The 21,151-nt window shown below is 39.9% G+C and overlaps 2 protein-coding genes across 3 annotated transcripts in view; one reads left to right on the forward strand and one right to left on the reverse strand.

Moving 5' to 3' along the window:
* Positions 1 to 3,287, forward strand: part of plcd1a (phospholipase C, delta 1a) — an 18,030-nt gene extending 14,743 nt beyond the window's left edge. Inside the window, exons 11-15 of the mRNA XM_061666558.1 lie at positions 24 to 140; positions 223 to 401; positions 1,777 to 1,912; positions 1,999 to 2,148; positions 2,683 to 3,287. Coding sequence (XP_061522542.1) covers positions 24 to 140; positions 223 to 401; positions 1,777 to 1,912; positions 1,999 to 2,148; positions 2,683 to 2,774 — 674 coding nt within the window. The 3' untranslated portion in view covers positions 2,775 to 3,287. The remainder of the gene's footprint in view (positions 1 to 23; positions 141 to 222; positions 402 to 1,776; positions 1,913 to 1,998; positions 2,149 to 2,682) is intronic.
* Positions 2,683 to 20,016, reverse strand: vill (villin-like). Of its 2 annotated transcripts, none has more exons than XM_061666556.1 (20): positions 19,500 to 20,016; positions 16,097 to 16,186; positions 15,901 to 15,975; positions 15,133 to 15,323; positions 13,852 to 13,960; positions 13,549 to 13,659; positions 12,064 to 12,269; positions 11,370 to 11,448; positions 11,196 to 11,294; positions 10,965 to 11,118; positions 10,173 to 10,273; positions 9,968 to 10,105; positions 9,735 to 9,893; positions 8,540 to 8,719; positions 8,307 to 8,452; positions 7,956 to 8,100; positions 7,136 to 7,324; positions 6,983 to 7,051; positions 5,700 to 5,933; positions 2,683 to 5,625 (listed from the first exon to the last, which is right to left on the reverse strand). In XM_061666556.1, the coding sequence occupies exons 1-20, from the start codon at positions 19,545 to 19,547 to the stop codon at positions 5,512 to 5,514; spliced, it is 2,637 nt and encodes an 878-aa protein (XP_061522540.1). In that variant the 5' UTR covers positions 19,548 to 20,016; the 3' UTR covers positions 2,683 to 5,511. The 2 variants fall into 2 exon arrangements, with proteins under 2 accessions (XP_061522540.1, XP_061522541.1); XM_061666557.1 differs by lacking the exon at positions 19,500 to 20,016 and adding an exon at positions 18,806 to 19,053.
* Positions 20,017 to 21,151: the final 1,135 nt, after the last annotated feature.

The following is a 21,151-nucleotide window of genomic DNA, read 5'->3' on the forward strand; positions in this document are numbered from 1 at the left end:
TGTGTTGTAACCAAACCTTGCAGCCACTGCCTTCATCCACCACAACATAGACAAGCTGAGCCGGATCTACCCTGCCGGCTCCAGAACCGACTCCTCCAACTACAACCCGGTACCTATGTGGAACGCTGGTTGCCAAATAGGTGTGTCCCTCCATTCCTATTCCCCATTCGCAATTCCAACAATCTACTTCCATTGAAAGTAACATGAACGTTGCATTGGCAGTGGCCCTCAACTTCCAGACCCCCAACAAAGAGATGCACATCAACCAGGGACGCTTCCTACCCAACGGTATGTGCGGCTACATCCTCAAGCCGGAATTCCAAAGAGACGCCAGGTCTCAGTTCGATCCCAACGTCCTTTCTGCGGGATCCTGGCTCAAGAAGAAGTCCCTCCATGTCATGGTGAGGCTTTTAGCAGACACGCTCACCAGGCTTCAACGTTTAGTTTTTTCTCCTAATATAAAAAAGAAATAACGAAAAAAAACTTTTCATTCTTCGAAAGAAAATGTACAACGATGCAACACCAACTACTGTCTGGAGCCTGAAAACACAGAAGAAATTGAAACAAAAATGAAAAAGTTGGAATTTCACATCAAAACCTTAACATTTTGAGAAGGACAAGAAACAAATTAAAATAGGGGAAAAAACATTCTAGTTCCATGAGAGAGAAAAATGTGTAAGAAAAATTAAAAATAAGAAAAAATGTCTTCATTTTACAAGAAATTACTAATATTAGGAGGAAAACGTTAAGGATGTAATTAGGACAAAAATTCATAATTTCACAAGAAACAATTCTATTACAAGAAAAAATAATAATATTACGAGCAAATAATTTAATCCATGAGAAAGAAAATTGTAATTTCATGAGACAAACCCAGTAATATTAGGAGGGAAAAAGTGACAATTTTATGATATTTTTCTACTATTTGGAGAAAAAGTCATCACAGATAAAAATCTAAATTTTAAAATATTTTATAATACTGGGGGCAAACACAATAGGAGAAAAAATATTTTACATGAAAAGATTTTTAATCCATCCATCCATTTTCTGAGCCGCTTCTCCTCACTCGGGTCGCGGGCGTGCCGGAGCCTATCCCAGCTGTCATCGGGCAGGAGGCGGGGTACACCCTGAACTGGTTGACAGCCAATCGCAGGGCGCATACAAACAAACAACCATTCACACCTACGGGCAATTTAGAGTTTTCAATTAACGTGCATGTTTTTGGGATGTGGGAGGAAACCGGAGTGCCCGGAGAAAACCCACGCGGGCACGGGGAGAACATGCAATCTACACACAGGCGGGGCCGGGGATTGAACCACACTCCTCAGAACTGTGAGGCTGACGCTCTAACCAGTTGCCCACCGCACAGCCAAAAAGATTTTTAATAGTAGAAAAAGTTGCTCTAATAAAAAAAAATGTACTCGTCCAGAAAAAGACTTCATTTGACAAAAAAAAGTAACTTTTGCCAAAATGTAAAGATTGTTCCATGTTTTTTTTATAGTGGAGAATTTTTAAAAAAATTTTTTTCCAATATTAGGAGAGAGAGCATCAAGTTGTAATTTTTTTTCCAATATTAGGAGAGAGAGCATCAAGTTGTAATTTGTACTTGTATATGTTTGAGTTTATACACTACACTGTGTGTATGTGGCGCATGGTTGTAAGTTGCCAACTTCCTCGCGCAATGATGGATGGGAAGGAACTTTTTATATACTATTGCATCCCGGCCTTTGAAAAGTTATTCCCATTGTAATTGTTGTGTTATGGGACGCCATGTAGGTGATCTCGGCCCAACAGTTGCCCAAACTCAACGTTGATAAACAGAAATCCATCGTGGACCCCCTGGTGAGGGTGGAGGTGCACGGCGTGCGGGCAGACAATGCCAGCAAGGAGACGCACTACATCGAAAACAATGGTGAACTGCTCAAAGACACACATACACGAATACAGAAGCGCCCCTGGTGTTACATACTATATTCATTTTTTTTTTTTTTTGTATAGGGTTCAACCCCATGTGGAATGAACGGTTCCAATTCGACATATCCGTCCCCGAGCTGGTCATTTTGCGATTGGTGGTGGAGGACTACGACGCCACGTCGGCCAACGATCTCATTGGCCAGTACTGCCTGCCGCTCACCTGCGTACAGAACGGTAATGAGCATCTCGCACAAAAACATTTTTTGTTTGTGAAATAGAATTGATACGTCTTTTTTCTTTTGTGTTTCTAATGTAAAAAATTGCCCAAAAATATATATTTTTTAAAGTTTTCTTTTTATCGTGACGATATCTTTTAATGTGACATGACTATAGAAATGACACTGCTCAAATCTATAGCAGTCCGTGTACAGCTTGTATAAGTGTAAATGTATTGTCCCCTCAAAATAACACACACAGCCATTAATGTCAAAACCGCTTGCAACAAAAGTGAGTAAACCTCAGGCTGAAAATTAGCCAGTTAACCATTTTCCCTTGCCGGTGTCGTTTGACTCATGAGTGTATCACGAAGTGTCACATGTGTGTGATTGGGAGCAGGTGTGTTAAATTTGGTGTTATCCCTATCTATCTATCTATCTATCTATCTATCTATCTATCTATCTATCTATCTATCTATCTATCTATCTGTCTATCTATATATATCTATATCTATATATATATATATATATATATTTATTTTACTTTTCCTAGGTTATCGCCACGTTCCGCTCCTGAACAAGAACGGCGATGTGGTCTCGTCCGCCGGCTTATTCTTGCACATCATGCTCCTGGACACTCAATAGTGCGGAAGAAACTAAATTTTCCACTCATATCAGTTTTTGTATTATTATTATTTTTTTAATCCAACAACATTTGCATAATAACACAGCCGAGATGAACGGGTAAAGAAAGTATTCAAATATATTTGTCCCACTGGGGGCAATAACCTCAGGTTGGAGCAGTGAATATTGAATAGGATCGTATTTAATTTATATGGATGGACTTTTCTGACGGGCTACACTGAGGCTTTTTTATGACGTTTCTTATATTTTTGTCTAAACATATGATCTGATTGTCCATTACTAGACTGTATCAGCAAATCTAATGTGACTTTTTTTTTTGTCATCCTAACGCACAAAGCCTCATTTTTGGGGGTTGTTATGTCAAGTAATCAACTGTGTATTAAAACCTGAATTACTATTATGGAGTTTTTTTTTCCCCATTGAGGCAAATTCTCCGATTGATAATCCAAACAATTGCATGTCTCTCTGTATTTTTACACTACTTCTCAAATAAAACCATCAGCTTCAGCAAGGTATTGTCGTTGTATTGTATTAAAGGAGGCCCGAGAAGACAATAAAAGCATTTTCACTCTTGGAGGCAACACTTCATACACTACACTGTGTGAATGTGTCGTATAGCCACATAATCAAACACAAATCCCCCCCCACCAGCCCCATGTTGACAACTTCACCGAGCAATCAATTGTGTGCTGCCTCTCAGAAGATAAGACTAATCTGTCCATTCAACAAAACTCAATGCAGCTCTGCTTACCAGTTTGGAAACATAAAATCCAACGTGGACGGACTAATTTGTCATGATCTTTTTCGTCTTCGAAATGAAATACCTTTTGGAGACTTTTGCAAAATTGAAGGCCTTATATTATCCTTAATTAAGACGCATGGCGTACCCCCCCGGAACATGCCCCAAAAATTTTGATCACTTACCGTGGGTACTGCTTTTTGGTTTATTAACAGAGTTCAAATGGGCTCAGCGGCGTGTGAACAATAGCATCCATGAACTGAAATAATTCCAGATACTTCTGTTGGCAGTTTTTGTTTTTTTTCTGGTTTGTATTTTTTATTACAGTACATCAACATACAGTTATATGATTGCAGTTGTTGTTTACCTGCCACTTATTTGGTTAGTGCAAGTTCAGCTGGTTTCAGCTCCAACGTTCCCCAACCACGTGTCAACGATCGTCTTTACAACAGCACAGGGAAAGTCCTTTTCAACATGCAGCTAAGACTCCACACTTTAATTTGTCTGCAACACTGATTAAGTGCTGCTGTTCTGGTTAGAATCTAAGTTTAAATGGGCTCGGTGGAATGTGACTGCCATCCATGAACTGAAGTCATGTGAATTACATCCTCTGGTTGATTTTCATCAGTATTGAATACAGTACAATATAATATGATTGCAGTTGTTGAGGTGCCACTGTTTTTGTTAGCAACAGAGGGCATCATTCACTAATGAGTAGAAATGTTGTCACTCTGCACACGCAAAAGATTGCCTTAATTATATATAATCACCCCCACCGGAACTCACATGGCAGTAGTTCCCTGGAAGATTAAAACATTCATCCATGAACGGAGGCAATCACCGTCACTTCCCGTGATTGATTTTTGTAATACTTATTCGATGATATACATAAACAAAATAATAGGATTGCAAATCTTTTAACCATGGTATAAGATTGAGCCCTGCAGTCGCCCATTCCGAGTGGTCCTATTTCCTTCCCTAAACATGCAGAGACCCTGTATATAAAATATATTAAATTAGGTATTAAATTACTTTTTCAGCTGAGAATGTTTTTTTTTTTTTTTAATTATAACCAAGAGGTGGGCAAACGTTTGTGTGCAACAGCCATATTTGACTTTTAAAATGGAAACTTCATATATCCATCCATCCATCCATTTTCTGAGCCGCTTCTCCTCACTAGGGTCGCGGGCGTGCTGGAGCCTATCCCAGCTGTCATCGGGCAGGAGGCGGGGTACACCCTGGTCTGGTTGCCAGCCAATCGCAGGGCACACATAAACAAACAACCACCCGCACTCACATTCACACCTAGGGGCAATTTAGAGACTTCAATTAACCTAGCATGCATGTTTTTGGGATGTGGGAGGAAACCGGAGTGCCCGGAGAAAACCCACGCAGGCACGGGGAGAACATGCAAACTCCACACAGGCGGGGTCAGGGATTGAACCCCTGTCCTCAGAACTGTGAGGCAGACGCTCTAACCAGTCGGCCACCGTGCCGCCAACATCATAAATTAGGTACAAAATTAATTTGTAAAATAGTTTATTTTAATGATAGAAATTGTAGAATAGACTTATGATTAATTTACCTCTAATTAATTAAAAAAAAGTTTTACTATTTTTATTTGATCATTTACAATATCAATAAACTGTTTAATTACATAAATGAATAAATAATGAAAAACAGTGAAGCACCGCCTATGCACTATTGTTTTCACTAATTGCTATTCACAAATTCACCTGTTTGTGTTATTTTCTGTGGAAATTATGTTCAGCTTTTCATCTAATTGCATTTTTTGTGCTCTTGCTACAAGATGCCGCCATAGTCTTGTCTAAATAGGAAAGTACTCCAGTAATTGGTGCCAAGGAAGTATATTGAAGTGAAAAATAAAAATAAAATTTCAACTTTTTTCATAGTTTGTGGTGTATTTATGGTTTTAACCGGGGGGTGTAAAAACTTTTCATCGCGGGTTTCAATCTGGTTCAAAAAGGTTCGACGGCATTAAAACAGCCCCGCCTTCTTCTTCAGCTCGTTCTGCCGCCAAATTGCCAGGCGCTGGAATTCTAAGCGGCCCATTCCGAGCAGCCGTTCAAAGTCGTCATCCGACAGGAAGTTCTGAGATCGAGAACACGAGGTTACAGATCACTTACACTGCCCCCTAGTGCACAACCGATATTCAGCCCTCTGACCTCTTTGTGGCAGGGGTCCACGCCTGGAGGGAGCTCCGAGGCGGGCTTGTTGATGAGGAGCTCGGAGGCCACGTGCTTCCCGGGGGCCGTGAAGGATGGGTGGGATGTAGTCGGGCTGCTGGTGTGGGGGGACGAGTCCCCAAAATGGCCCCTGTAGAATGGAGGGGGGCTCATGGGGCCTCCGGGAGCCTGGTAACCACCCCCGCCTGAATTCAAAGTTGTGTTGTTCAGGTTCTGCAGGGCACGAGAGAAGGAAGCGAGTGACACACATGATGCCAAGAGAGCGTTCTGGCTAAAATTCGTAGAAAACTGACACTCTTTAGTTCTGTTTTGAAATAAGCAATTTCAGAAAAATAAAACATCACTGGGTGACTGATACAAGTCTCTTCTGGTAGGATGTTCTGGGTAATATGTTTTAATTTAGTAGGATTTGTGACCAAAAAAAATTATAATAAATCATTGGAAAAATATGAAAAATATTCATCCATCCATCCATTTTCTGAGCCGCTTCTCCTCACTAGGGTCGTGGGCGTGCTGGAGCCTATCCCAGCTGTCATCGGGCAGGAGGCGGGGAACACCCTGAACTGGTTGCCAGCCAATCGCAGGGCACATAGAAACAAACAATCATTCGCACTCACCGTCATGCCTATGGGTAATTTAGAGTCTCCAATTAATGCGTGTTTTTGGGAAGTGGGAGGAAACCGGAGTGCCCGGAGAAAACCCATGCAGGCACGGGGAGAACATGCAAACTCCACACAGGCGGGGCCGGGGATTGAACCCGGGTCCTCAGAACTGTGAGGCTGACGCTCTAACCAGTCGTCCACCGTGCCGCCGAAAAATATTCAACTGTAAAAAATATTAAAAACGTTTCCCTTCCTTAGTTATATAGATATGGTGAGGTAACATATTAATATTGCACAATGGCAATATCGTGACATCATTGGTAACGTTGTCAAAATATTGCTACTGGTGAATCGTATTGCTATTGCGAGATGACTTTTTCATTTAAATCGATATCGTAATGTATTGCAGATGGTTTTCTTCCAATACATATATCACACAATGATGGCAACATGATATTATTGGTATTGTTGGAAAAATATCATATATATTGTATATTGTATGGTTTTTGCAAGACGATCGTTTTTAATGGGGGGGAAAAAATGTTCCCCTTCTTTAGTGACAGAAACCTTGATGAATCATAGATGTTTTTCTGCCAGTACAGTCAGTGGCGTGCAAATTTCTTATAGAAAAAGAATAATAGGCCTTAATCAATCACTTACAACATTGATCTGTGAGAGCGACACGTCGTTGTTCAGCTCCTTCTTCATCTGCTCGTAGGACTTCCCCGCCTGTTGACAAGAAAATGAACGGACTTGTCATCTTCATCGTCTTTGAGATGATTGGCTCCACATGTTAGTTTCTCGTCTACTCACGCTCCACTTGTGAGGGTCCCACGCGTGAAACCAGCCGCTGAATGTGGGGGGCTCGAAGCCCTGTTTGACGGAGACCACGGGCGTGTTGGTGTCGCGGCCCGCCGGGTGGGTGCGCAGGTACTCGCGGGCAGAGTTCCACGCCTCCTTGGTCTCGTCCTGGTTGGCAGAGCTTCCCACCCACAGGAAAATCTGAGGAAGATTCATATTCTTTAAAAAACAAATCATGTACAGTGCTTTTGTGGGCATATGAATTATAATTACTGCCTGTCATTTAAAGGGAACACATTATGGAGAATGCACTTATTTAATGGCTTGGGTGTGTAATACAGTGGTGCCTTGAGATACAAGTTTAGTTTATTCCATGACCACGCTCGTGACGCACAACACTCATATTTCATATCATCTTTTCCCATAGAAATTAATGGAAACCGAATGAATCTGTTCCAGCCTCCCAGCAAATAAGGAAAAAAAAAATTTATTAAACAGTTGCTGCCGCATTACTGTATTTGCTCCAATTCAATGGACATTGTGCTGCTCCTTCTGATGTGTGTGCCTTGGCCACCTGGCTGAAGTACAATACTGACAGAGGCACATATGAAGAAGTGTTTCACAACTGACTCAGTGAGCTACTGTAATATTAATACATTTTCGCAAAGGATAAAGAATATATTCTCATGTTTGGAATAGGCCTCAGAATGCCAAAGAAAACGCATAGGTCTTGAGAGGCACACGCAGATCGCTGGGGGAGCACAATTGTAGTCTTGAACAGGATTGGCTGACACATAAGAAAAAAGGAAATGGAGCGGGTGTGACGCGTCACCTCCTCCCAGGTGTCCAGCAGCATGACGTCCTCCTCATCCAGGTCGCTCTGCGCAAAGTCGTCCACTTCGGTCATCCGAAACTGACCCGTCTGATTGGAGCATTCAAACAAGCGAGGGCTGTGAAGAGGCTCCTCCTTCTGGAAGCTGGGGGGAAAATGGGGATTGTTATTGTGACTTTGATGTTATTGTTATTGTGACTTTATCCAGAGTCAGATGAAACCAAAAAACAACCATCAAAACTTGAGACTGTTCATGTCTTTGTGAGTGAGCCAACTTACAAATTCAGCAGGGGATCAAATTATGACTTCCCCACTGTGCAATTGTGCAGTATATATATCCTCTGGGTTTACCTCTTGTCGCTGGCGTAGGGGGCCTTCCCTCCGAGGGCTACCCAGAAATCAGCAGGCTCCTGACCCTCCATCACCACCTGCTTGTCCTGCTTCGAGAGCACGTCAGAAATGGCTTTGCCCATCACCCTCTCGTCCCCGTTGCAACCCTTGGAGACAGAAAAACCCGACCCGTTTACATTCAAATCCGTTCGCGTTAATAACAACAATCACGCGGTCGTAACACGAGCACCGACCTTTCCGTACCACAGGTAGCACGAGTGGTCGCTTTTGAGCAGGAAGACGTCATTGGCGTTGAGGGACGACGCCCTGGCCTGCACTTCGGTGGCCTTGGTGTTCAGCTCGTTGGTCCCTCGAACCTGGAAGAGCCTGGCTCCGCCCACGGGGTTGACCACGCCGGGTCGACCGGTGCCACCCTACACACACACGGCAGCATTTGTTTACTTCAATCAAGTTTTGGGGGAGGCTTCTATTAGGCCTCTTTTATATGCATTTTTGGAATAATATTATTCCATAAACGGACAATTTAAAGTCTTCAATTTAACCTACCATGTATGTTTTTGGAAATGAGGGAGGAAGCTGTAGCCAAAGAAAGCAAGCACGGGGAGAACATGCAAACTCCACACAGGACGTTCTGGGCCGAGATTGGAACCCTTTCGACTGTGTGACAGAAAGGTGAACCACTACTCTGCCACTTTATTTTAATTCATTGTAATTTAATGTAATTCATTTGCATTTTGATTTAATTCATTTTTAATTCATTTCTTTTCATTATATAATCTTTTAGTTTGAGTACCCCACCCCGAAGATAATTTTCAGTTCATTTATTTTATTGTATTTATTATTTTATTTCATTTTCTTTTTCGATTATTCTTTTTATTTATTTTAAAACTACTTGGTTATTTATGTTATTTTTTATTAGTTTAGTTTTTACATTTTTTAAATTTGCATTGTTTTACTTTATTTCATCCATTTTATTGGATTATTTTATTAGAATTTACTTGGTTAATCATCATTAAGATGAGGATGATGATTATTATCAATATTATAAGTGATATCATTTTATTTCTTTAATTAAACCTTTTGTTTAGTTTTCATTATATTCATTTTTATTTTATTAATTTAAACCATTTTTTAAATAAATGAGAATATTACTGATGACCAGTATACAAGTGGGTTTAATTTATGTCACAAAGTTGAAAGAAAGACAAATGGTATTACTGCTGATTCTCTACAGACTTGAAAATGTACTGAAGTAAAAATGCAAAAAGTAAACATTTATGTTGACTATCAATTATATACCATACCCATTTAGATTAGTTTTGGGGGGGAAAACTCCTCTGCACAAAAAAATAGTTAAATTACAGTACAGCAATAAAGTATCTGTACTTCATTACTTCCCACTACTGACAAAAACTAAATTAGGCGTACCTCAAAGATGATAAGTTTGCCTTTGAAGATGGCCAGAAAATGGCGGGGCTCCTTTCCCATGACCACACGGACCTGCACCGGGGCGCCGTTGTACTTGGCATCCACGTGCACGGCCTGATAGGCGCACGCCGTCACCTCGTCATTGGTGGCGTGACGCCCCTGGCGGGAGAAGAACGTTGGAAAGGACTTCATCGGAACAAACAGAAGCAGGAATGCGTTTGAAACAACCTAACCTGCCACATGTAGAGAATGTGCTGCTCCCTGTTAGATACGCGATACGTGTACAGCACCAAGTAGCAGTCGCCGCCGTAGAACTGTCCGTATGTTCTCGGGTTGACTTCCGCCAGCTCCAAATTCTCGATGCGCCACACCTGACATACACGTGAAATGTTTTCATCCGTACATTGGAGGAGCAGGTTTCACTGTTGAAAATTCCACCTCGACTTCCCCCGAGGCGTCGTCCACCATGCGCTGCTGCGCCGCCAGCTCGGGACGAGCGTGGAGCTCCAGCACGTCGAACTTCACCTGGTCTACCTTTGCTGGGGAGAGACGGAAATGGGCTCAACATCTATTCCAGTGGTTCTCCAACTTTTTACACAAAGTACTACCTGATAAATAATATATGGCCCTTTATTATTATTATTACATTTACTTTCCTATTTTAGTTTTGTTTCATTGTATATATTATTTTATGTATTTACGTAATTGGTATTTTTTTGCATTTTCATCCATCCATTTTCTGAGCCGCTGCTCCCCACTAGGGTCGCGGGGGTGCCGGAGCCTATCCCAGCTGTCATCGGGCAGGAGACGGGGTACACCCTGAACTGGTTGCCAGCCAATCGCAGAGCACATAGGAACAAACAACCATTCGCACTCACAGTCATGCCGACGGGCAATTTAGAGTCTCCAATTAATGCATGTTTTTGGGATGTGGGAGGAAAGCGGAGTGCTCGGAGAAAACCCACGCAGGCACGGGGAGAACATGCAAACTCCACACAGGCGGGGCCGGGGATTGAACCCGGGTCCTCAGAACTGTGAGGCTGACGCTCTAACCAGTCGGCCACCGTGCCGCCTTTTTGCATTTTATTTCTTGTTTTGAATTATGTATTTCAATTATTATTGTATTGATTTAATTCAATTATAAACACATTTTTGTTTTTTCTATTTTATTTGATTGTTATTTCGACTTGATTTCAATTTTCAATTCCACTTTTTTTTGTCGGGGCTTACCTATCTTGCCCAGGGTGTGCGTGGCGCCCAGTCCCTGCGTTTGATTCTTGTCCCTCCACTCCTTGAACAGGTGCTTGAACACGGCCGACTCGCCGCCCTCGCACATCACCTCCACGCTGGTGCTCGCCGGGTACTTCTTGGCCTTGATGTAACCCTGGCACGCAGACAGAACGGAACGGCTGCTCGGTGGCTTCTTGTGAATGATTAACCTTTGCCGGGCTCGCCGCTCACCACCGCCCGGTTCAGAGCACCCTGTCTCTCCTCCTTGGAGGCGTGTTTTCCTTTCCACACCATTACGCTGGAGCCCCCGTGGTCCAAGATGTAGCAGTCCTGACAGATTGACCAAATCAAATAAATCCACCAGCAACGACACTAGATTTCATAGATGGTGCGTAAAGTGTTTACAGAGGACCGAAGGAGGTCTTGGGTTAGTGGCTGCGTGGCCACCTCTTGAACCACCAGATTCCCACTGACGTCATAAACACTGAGGAGAAGCGCGCACACACACAATTACCGTTTATGCATGTCAATAGCAGTGGTAGAAAGTAACAAGTACAAAACATTTTTAGATACAGTTAAACCCGCACATTTTCACAGTTCGGCATTGGCAAGCTCCCCTACATTTTTGTGCTCAGGCCAAAGCTATAAAAGTATTACTTTGACACCATCTTGTGGCATATTGGTGCCGAAAACTACGTTGAAGGGAGTTGAGGCGCTTCATTTTGACTACAGTAGTGTTTTGCCGTCATCTTGTGGCATCGTGGTGTCAAGGAACTATGTTGAAGTGAGTTGAGAGCTTCACATAGACAAAAATATTGCTTTACTTTAGTCTTATGACATCTTGGTTGCAAAGACCAACTGTCGTTGGTCTTTGCAACCAAGAGTGAGTTGAGCATCTTCATTTAGACAAAAATAGGGCTTTACTTTTTTTTTTTTTCCTCCATTACTTTTACTTACTTAGGGCTTTACTTTTTTTTTTTTCATTTAGACAAAAGTAGGGCTTTGCTGCATCTCTTGTGGCATCACTGTGCCAAGGAACTATGTTGTGAGTACTTCTGCCACCTCTGATCTAAAGTTTGAATGAACGGAGAGTCCTTACTGGTAGAGCCTCACGCCGGCGTTGTGCGCCTTGCGGGAGTCGTCGTCGGGTACGGCGGCCTTGAGCGGGCCGCTCCTTTGCCCGAGCACCTCCGTCATGGTCTTCATCAGCTCGGGCGACTCGCGCTCGTCTCCGCCCTCCACGACGCCGATCTGAGCCCGACCGCCTCGCTCCCGGTCCCGGATCTCCTGAGCCAGCAAGGTGGCCTGGGAAAAACATCAACATTCATGTCACATGTGAACTTAAAAAAAAAAAATAAATAAAAAAAAAAATTAAAAATTAAAAAAAAAAAAAAAAAAAAAAAGAGGGTCATGTTGTATGAGCATGTGAAAATAGGCAGCAAGTTAGTTTGAAAATAAAGTATATGCGCATCTTTTTACTGTATAATGACTTTTTTCACTTGCAAAAAAATATAGACTTAAATTATTTGCTTTCTTGTGAAGGAACAAAATAGATTTTAAGTCAGTTTAAAAAGTCAGGTAATATATACATATCAAATGATCATATTACATTATATATATATATATATATATATATATATATATAATAAAAGGCTGTTTGCTCTTGAAAATATATACAATTTCTTTCAAAAAAGTATAATAATCAAAATTAAATATGATTTATTATACTTCATATTAAAATTATGTAAATATTTGTAAAAAGAGTTTATTTACAAAAAATATATAAAAATTTATATATGAACATATATAATAATATTTAGAGGCTTTAACAATATGGAAAATTAATGACAATTTTATATTGCTTTTTTAAAATACAATATATATGTACATAATATTAAATGATATGGGCATTAATAAATAGAATAAAACCTAAATTAAAAATATCCAAAATAGAAACGTTTCTGTTAATATTGTTAGAGAATAAAATGTTGGGAAATATATGCAAATAAAGCACAATAATTAAATCAAATATATGTTATTAAAACATATTAGAGAGCAATATAAAGTTTTTCATCAGGAAAAAAAGAAAAAAAAAGCTTTGACATAATCAATGCATTCAATAATATCCATCCATCCATTTTCTGAGCCGCTTCTCCTCACTAGGGTCGCGGGGGTGCTGGAGCCTATCCCAGCTGTCATCGGGCACCGTGCCGCCGCATTCAATAATAACAAATAAAAATAAAACAGAAATAAATATATTAAAAATAAAACATAATAATATAAACCAATCATACAATTGCAAAAATCTTACAAATTTAAGTATTTTCAGACTAAAATATATCAAATAAATATATTTACAAAATCTAACGCACATTAGAGTACAACATAGTCATCAATGAAAAAAAAAGGTTTTTTTTATTTACATTTTCAATCATGTTATAATTTGTAAAGATTAAAGTAGCAGCAATTTGACAGGAATAAAGTTGTGAAAATAAGCTATTTAAATGAATCATTACTGAATTTAAAGTCAGTATGATGACTGTACAAAGATATTTCCATTTCTTTTCGGATTAAATTGGTCAACCTTAAGCTTCTCTCTTCTGTTGCTTTTTTCTCCGTTCCACTGCACGATGACTTTGCCCATGTCCAGAAGGAAGATGTCGCCTGTGTTGAAGCTTTTCCATGACACCTCCACCTGCACACACACGCACACACAAATGTTTCCATAAAATGCTGATATTGAAGGGAAATGTCACACCAATCTAAAATGTCAGGTTTTTTGTATTTTTTTTTTTTACTAATAAGTAATTTTTGAATAAAATCCCACTAAATTCCCACGAGAGCAGGCTGCGTGTGTATTGTTGCCGTGCTATTTGCTTTTGCGCACCTCCGAGGCCGTGACGTGCTTCCGCCCTTTGACGTGCAGCAGGCGCAGGACGTTGTAGGCGTTGGTTTCCACGTGGTCAAAACCTGAGGCCACGCCTCCCTTTTTGTAGCTGCACAGGGAGAGGGAACAAACGTACCCAAGCAAAGTTCAAGTGCCATAAAACAAAACAGACACACACCAGGCCCCGTGGTGGTGCTTTGTTAACGGCCTCAAATAGTGACGTATATGGTAAAAACTCATTTTGTGTGTTTTTTGGAGGTTGCATTTGAAGGCTAATGATGCTATAAAGACACGAGAACACTGTTTAATTATTTTACCTGGCAACATATTACAATTCCCAACAATTATGTCAGTCGCTGCAACACTAGTATAGCTGCATCCTTAGCATGTACAAAAATTAAAAAACAATACAATAAAATGATAGTGTTTGAGGGAATTTTGTGTGATGGGGCAAAAGGGAGGAAAATTTATTTTTGGGTTTTTCATTTAAAAAGAAAAAAAAAATCAAAAGGCTTTCTGTTGATATTTGGTTGAGAATAAAGTTTTTGAAAATACATCCAAACACCATGAACAAAACAGAATAGTTACATTAAATATTGTGTTATATTTCGATAATAAAACAAATTTTGCAGAGTTTTAGGCTTTGACGTAATAATAATAATAATAATAATAACCTAATAACTTAAGGGATCATTAATGATGAGACAAACCTTTTGACTTTAATAACACAATCTAAAATTATACAAACAATATACAAATATACACAAACTATATAAAACCATATAAAAATAAATATAATTTTTTTTAAATCTAATAAATAAATCTGACCACCTTTTTGTGAATGTTTGTTAATTTGTTTATATATAATGTAGGCAAGATTATTCTATCAAAATCGAATTATTGTATTGCAGTTTAGAAAATGTACATTTTTATTCATGCTTATTTTATTTAAAAACATGTTTACATGATAGGGAGAATTGGGGAAAATTCTGGAGTAGTTTTAACTTTTGATGAATTTAAAATATATTTATACGCAAAATACATAATAAAACATTTCATAAATATATGACCAAATAATTATAAAGATGCTTAAGATGCATTTTCTAGACTGCATTTTAAGGCCAGTGATGTAAAAATGGTGCGTATTATTATTATTTTGGCCAGCAACGGGTTAAAATTCCGACCAATTACGTTACCAGCTGCTCAAATGCCAGCGAAACATAAACCCCCAGGTATTGCACCCTCAACCCCTTTTCTTCAAGGTCACAATGCAGGACTCACATGATGCCGTTTTTGAAGTAGCCCCTGAAGCGGGCCGACTCGTGGCCCTGCACCTCCCTGTGCTGCACCGGCGCACCGCCCAGGTGCTCGTCCAGTTGGGTGACGTAGACGGCCGCCGCTCCCTGCTCATCCTGCGACGAAGTGTTCCCGATCCAGTAGTGGATGTCGGCCGCGCCCATGTTCTGACTCATCTGGTGGACAGAACAGTATTATGTCAGGGATTCACAAACTGTGGCTGGCGCACCCCCAGGGCTGCGTGAGATTACATTGTTTGTCACATGTACATTCTATTTAAAAGTATTTTCCTCGTGTGATGGATTTCAGGACTTTGTTTGGACTCTTTCTGTTTTTGTTTTTTAGGAGGTGTTGGGGGGGGCGGGGGGGGGGGGGGGATCTCCTGGGATGTTAACAGGTAAACTCACGTACACACTCGCTTTGGTGTGCGCACCCCCTGGGATGTGTGAAATTAAAATGTTAGTCACATTTACATTTTTTTCCCGCACTGTATGTTTTTTTCAGGTCTTTGTCTTTATTTGTTTTTTGAGGGGGTATATGAGTGAGAGGCGGTGCGCCAACACTCTCCAGATGTTAACGGACCTTTCTATTATACTTAATTTACATGATTTAATATTTGCCTAAGTGTGACGTTTTTAAGGGTTTGTTTGGGATTGTTGTTTTGTTTTGTTTTGTTTTTTTAGGAGATGTACAGGGCAGGAGCGGGTGCATCAACACTCCGGTGATATTGAAGGTGGGTTCCAGAGTACTCACATGCAGAACAATGTAACAATCGCCCTCAAAGAAGTTGCCAAAGCTTCTGGCCGGCACAGGCACCATCTGCAGCTTCTGTTGGACATTGAAAAGAAAAAGTAAAAGTTGTGAAGTAAAATGTTGAAAATAAACCGTTTATGAAGTCCACATCAAATAAGTAAACAATGGCTGATGTTTGCTTTTTTGGGTGACTCACGTTAATGGTCCACATCTGAAGGCCGGGCTTTCTGTTGACACTCCTGAACGCATCTTTATTGGCCTCATTCATCATCGTGTGTACTGTGGACTGAAGCACACAAGCATTGAAAGCAGGAACAAGAATTTTATATCATTTAGTATACCTGTATGACTGATTTATGCAGATTGTGATACTTTCCCATGTGAGCAAACCCAATTGTAAGTGAGCAAATATCATGTACTCGGTAAAGTGATGATTGATGGTGTCTACATGCATGTAAAAAAAATACAGTCAAAATAGGCTCATAATTAAGTAATAAGTTGTAATTTTATAGCAATAACGCTGTAATTTTACAATATTAAATTTGTAAAATTACAAATATAGTGCTGTAATATTTTATGAGAATAACATCACAATTTTGTGATGTAAAGGTCTGATAGAAGAAAACAATCCAAATATGACTACAATTACGAAGAGTAAAGCCACAACTATATGAAAAAAGACTGGAGTAGGCTTATTACAAGAATAAAAAAATCTTAATTTTGCTACAAAATTGGAAGAATTCAATCATAATTTGATGACAAACAATGCTGTAATAATATAATAACATGTTGTTGTTGTGAATGTGCTGTGTGAAAGCGTCACATTTTTCTTCGTTTGAGAGACATCATCATTTCTGAGCCGCTTCTCCTCACAAGGGTCGCGGGCGTGCTGGAGCCTATCCCAGCTATCATCGGGAAGGAGGCGGGGTACACCCTGAACTGGTTGCCAGCCAATCGCAGGGCGCATACAAACAAACAACCACCCGCACTCACATTCACACCTAGGGGCAATTTAGAGACTTCAATTAACCTACCATGCATGTTTTTGGGATGTGGGAGGAAACCGGCGTGCCCGGAGAAAACCCACGCAGGCACGGGGAGAACATGCAAACTCCACACAGGCGGGCCCGGGATTTGAACCCCGGTCCTCAGAGCTGTGAGGCAGACGCTCTAACCAGTCGGTCACCGTGCCGCCTAGACATCATCATCATTATTATTCCCTGGCGTAGACAGATGGTGGTCTCGGTGAAGACGAGCAAAGTACATTTAAAACAATAGCATCGTGACAATGACACGCCCTTGTAATCTTCCCGAATGACCGCTCGGCTCGCTCGCGATTGGAACGTCGATAAGCAAAGGAGCTCCATACGAAGTCGATGCAAATGCGGCCACTAGAATACAGCGAGCACATTAATGGTGCATATTGCATCATGGCGGTGAAAATGGAGGTGAGATGAGGTGATGTCAAACACGCCTTCATTAGGATCGTTGTGTGCTGCAGTCTTATCATATCATAAAACAACACTGAGGGCAGCGAGACAAATGAATTGATAAGAAGCAAAGACTAAAGCAAAAGCTAAAAGGAGTGACTTAGCAACAACCCTTTTAAATTGTATTATTAATATACCAGCATGTAACTTTCTTTGGTTTCCCCCAATACTGTGTGTCTCAAAGAAAATTAAATATGATTTGTAGACTCGGCATGGTTCAGGGGGAAAAGTCTACACACCGCTGAATGCCAGGTTTTAGTGATGTAAAAAAATGAGAAAGAAATAGAAATATTTTCAAACCTTTTTTTGAACCATTAATGTGGACTATAACTGTGAAATAAAAATAAAATAAATAAATAAAATGTGGCTGCACAAGTGTGCACCCACCGTTTAAAGTGCCTCCGATTAAACTCAAATACATTTCAGCTGTTCTAGTAGGCTTTTCCAGATTTTCTTTTTTTTTTTTTGCTTTTTAGCAGAAGACTAAAGGTTGTGTGCTAACACTGACGGATATTTGGAACTGTTCATAATTCCTTGACAAAGGACCCAGTTCCAGTTGAAGAAAAACAGCAGGAAAGAATAATTCAGCAGTTGTCACATCTCCAGTTACAGTAGAAGACGGTGTGCATACTTCTGCAACCACATCTCAGTTGCTTGTTTTTCCTTCCCCTCTCAAAGATCAGATACTTTTTTTTTTCTCTCAATCGAGTTCTACAGGTGATAGATCACAATAATTACGGCAAAAGCTTAGAAATGCTTTAGCATGGTGTCACTTCATTATATCACAAAAATCCGGCATTTCAAAAGGGGTGTTTAGACTTTTTATATCCACTGTATGTATGGCATTGTTCACACACGCACACATTTTAATGTATCGTATTCATATACTGACATCTCTCTACGTCCCCATATATAATATTTAACACAATTTATTAACTTTATCATTATTATTAGCATTGTATTTCAATGTATTTGCTTCACTTCCCAAGCACATTAGAATAGCATACATGCAGTACATTCATACTGTATACCACTCTCCACTTTGCCGGCGGAAAAAAAACTAAGTCTGTAATAGTAATGTAAACAATAAAGTGCGGCCATTCATTAAGTGGTGTTTACCTTGTCTGTTAGCACAAACAAAAGAAGAGCAGCTGGGACTGTAAACTGAGCTCATTGAAAATACACATACAACAAAAGGGAAAAAAAATCCATATTTGTGCAACAGGAAGGACTGGTTCCATTTCAATTAACTTACACTAACCTGTCATCTTTGCCGCTCGAATCATAAATCAACCGAAACGTACTCTATGTAATTATATGGATATGTAGTGCAGTATTATGACTTCCAAAGAAAAAAAAAACCAAACAAAAAATATACTGAATATTCATTGCACCAGAATAAAAGCAAAACCTACCTTTGCTTTGTTGGGAGCTGTGCAGGTTGGAAAAAAACAATCACTGGCGAACCTCTCGTGCTGTGTGCAAGCCAATATGTGTGTATGTGCGTGTGTGCATGGGTTGGGTGTATTTACTTCCAGGCCCACTCCCTGAACACACCTGCAATTTCCTGTCCTGTCATTCTCGCACGGGAAGGTGCTGCAAATACACGCTTGCAAAAGAAAGCGCTGCCTAACAATACAAATAACTGGGGAATGCTGTGCGACCTTTGCACTTTGAACAATTCAGGTCTGTGAAAATGAATACTGGGCTTCTTTAGAAATATTTTAAAAGACTGAATATTGCTAAGTGTCAGTCAACAGCCTCAGTTCAAAAGAAGCTGGTTTGGTGGAACGCTTTTTGTCTTTCATAGCAAGCGGTTTAAAAAAATGGTACATACTTTATATACTGTAGATCCACTGTGATTTGTACGTTCCACGTGTAAATGGAAAAACTGATTCCGAATATTGTTGAAATGGCACTCAATTTTCAGGTTGCTCATCTGATTTGCAACAAGGGTATTTTCAGAACGTACTAATTATTTGCACCAAAACAATGGAAACATTTTGGAATTGTCATTATTCATAGCTTGTCAATCCACAGATATCCTGGTCCAGCCCACATGAGATCGAATAGGGGTGAATGTGGCCCCTCAACTAAAAACAGTCATACCTTCGTCTTTGATTTATCCTTCGTGGATGCTGTCCTCATCGTCATCATCACGATGAAGGTCCGTTCACTTCATGTCTGAGGCACAAAAGAAAAGCCTGCACAATAAAACTTGAGGGCAAAAAAAACAACAAAAAAAACAAAAACAAACAAACAATGGGCTCAGCAGAGCCAAAGCTAAAAGTTCACCTCGGCATATCACGAGGAGCCTAAGCTCCTCCGAGTTGCACATTAACCACTTGATATCCATTTGATGATTGATGATTTAAGCGGCTTGCAGATCATTGAACGGCGGCATCCGCCGCGTCGCCTCCTTTTCGACACCCTCAAATTTCATTTCTTGGTTGGTTTCATTTGGATTCTTCACTCACTGCGGTGTGTTTATGTTCATGCTCCAAGGCTAGTAAACCATAACAAAAGGCCAGTTGCTAGAATAAAGTCAGAGATATGTGAGGCTAAAGTCGTAATATTACGATAAAAATAGTCACGATTTTACAACAATAAAGTGAATTTTCTGATAACAAAGTAGCATTATCATGACTTAAAAAACATCCTATTTTTACAAGAGTAAAGTTGTAATTTTAAAAGTAGGAATTTTGTGAAAATAAGAAGGTATTGTTACAAATGAAACAGTCTTAATTTTATGAGATAATAATAAAAGAAAATATTTAACTTGACAAAAAGGCTTTGTTTTTTGAGAACAAAGTTGTATTATTATGGGCCAACAAATATTAACTTTTCATGAATTAAGTAAGAATATTATGATGAAAAGCGTATAATATATTTTATATATATTATACGTATATACGTATATATATATTTTTTTTACCTGTGGCAAATTTTTTCTTTAATTTACATGAATTAAGTAACATTATAAGAAAAATTTCATAAATTTAAAAGAAAAAGGCATAATTTTCCAAGTATGAAGTCAGAATTCTATTACAACAATGTTGCATTATTTTGAGCAAAATTCTTACTCTTATTGGAATAAAATAGTCTCACGTTATGGGAATGTTAGGATAGTAAAAGAAAAATATTTGAATTTAATTTTACAGGAATAGAGTTGTGCTATTGCACATACAAGAAAAAAAAAATCAAAATTTTAAGAGAATCCCGTAATAACAAAAATAATTAGAGTAGTCTGAATTTTAACAGAAGCTACAATTTAAATAAATTTTAAAAAAAATTAAATAAATAAAAATCACCATTTTAAGAATAAAGGTGGCACGGTAGCGACTGGTTAGAGCGTCAGCCTCACAGTTCTGAGGACCCGGGTTCAATCCCCAGCCCCGCCCGTGTGGAGTTTGCATGTTCTCCCCGTGCCTGCGTGGGTTTTCTCCGGGCACTCCGGTTTCCTCCCACATCCCAAAAACATGCATTAATTGGAGACTCTAAATTGCCCGTAGGTGTGACTGTGAGTGCGACTCGTTTGTTTGTATGTGCCCTGCGATTGGCTGGCAACCAGTTCAGGGTGTACCCCGCCTCCTGCCCGATGACAGCTGGGATAGGCTCCAGCACGCCCGCGACCCTAGTGAAGAGAAGCGGCTCAGAAAATGGATGGATGGAGTTGTTGTTATATGTGTTTGCGAGAAAAAAAGTGTCATCATTAGTTTATAAGAAGTCTACGAGAACAACACACAATGGCACAAAAGGGG

This window comes from Phycodurus eques, chromosome 21 (genome assembly GCF_024500275.1).
Source record: "Phycodurus eques isolate BA_2022a chromosome 21, UOR_Pequ_1.1, whole genome shotgun sequence".
Classification (NCBI taxonomy): Eukaryota; Metazoa; Chordata; class Actinopteri; order Syngnathiformes; family Syngnathidae; genus Phycodurus; species Phycodurus eques.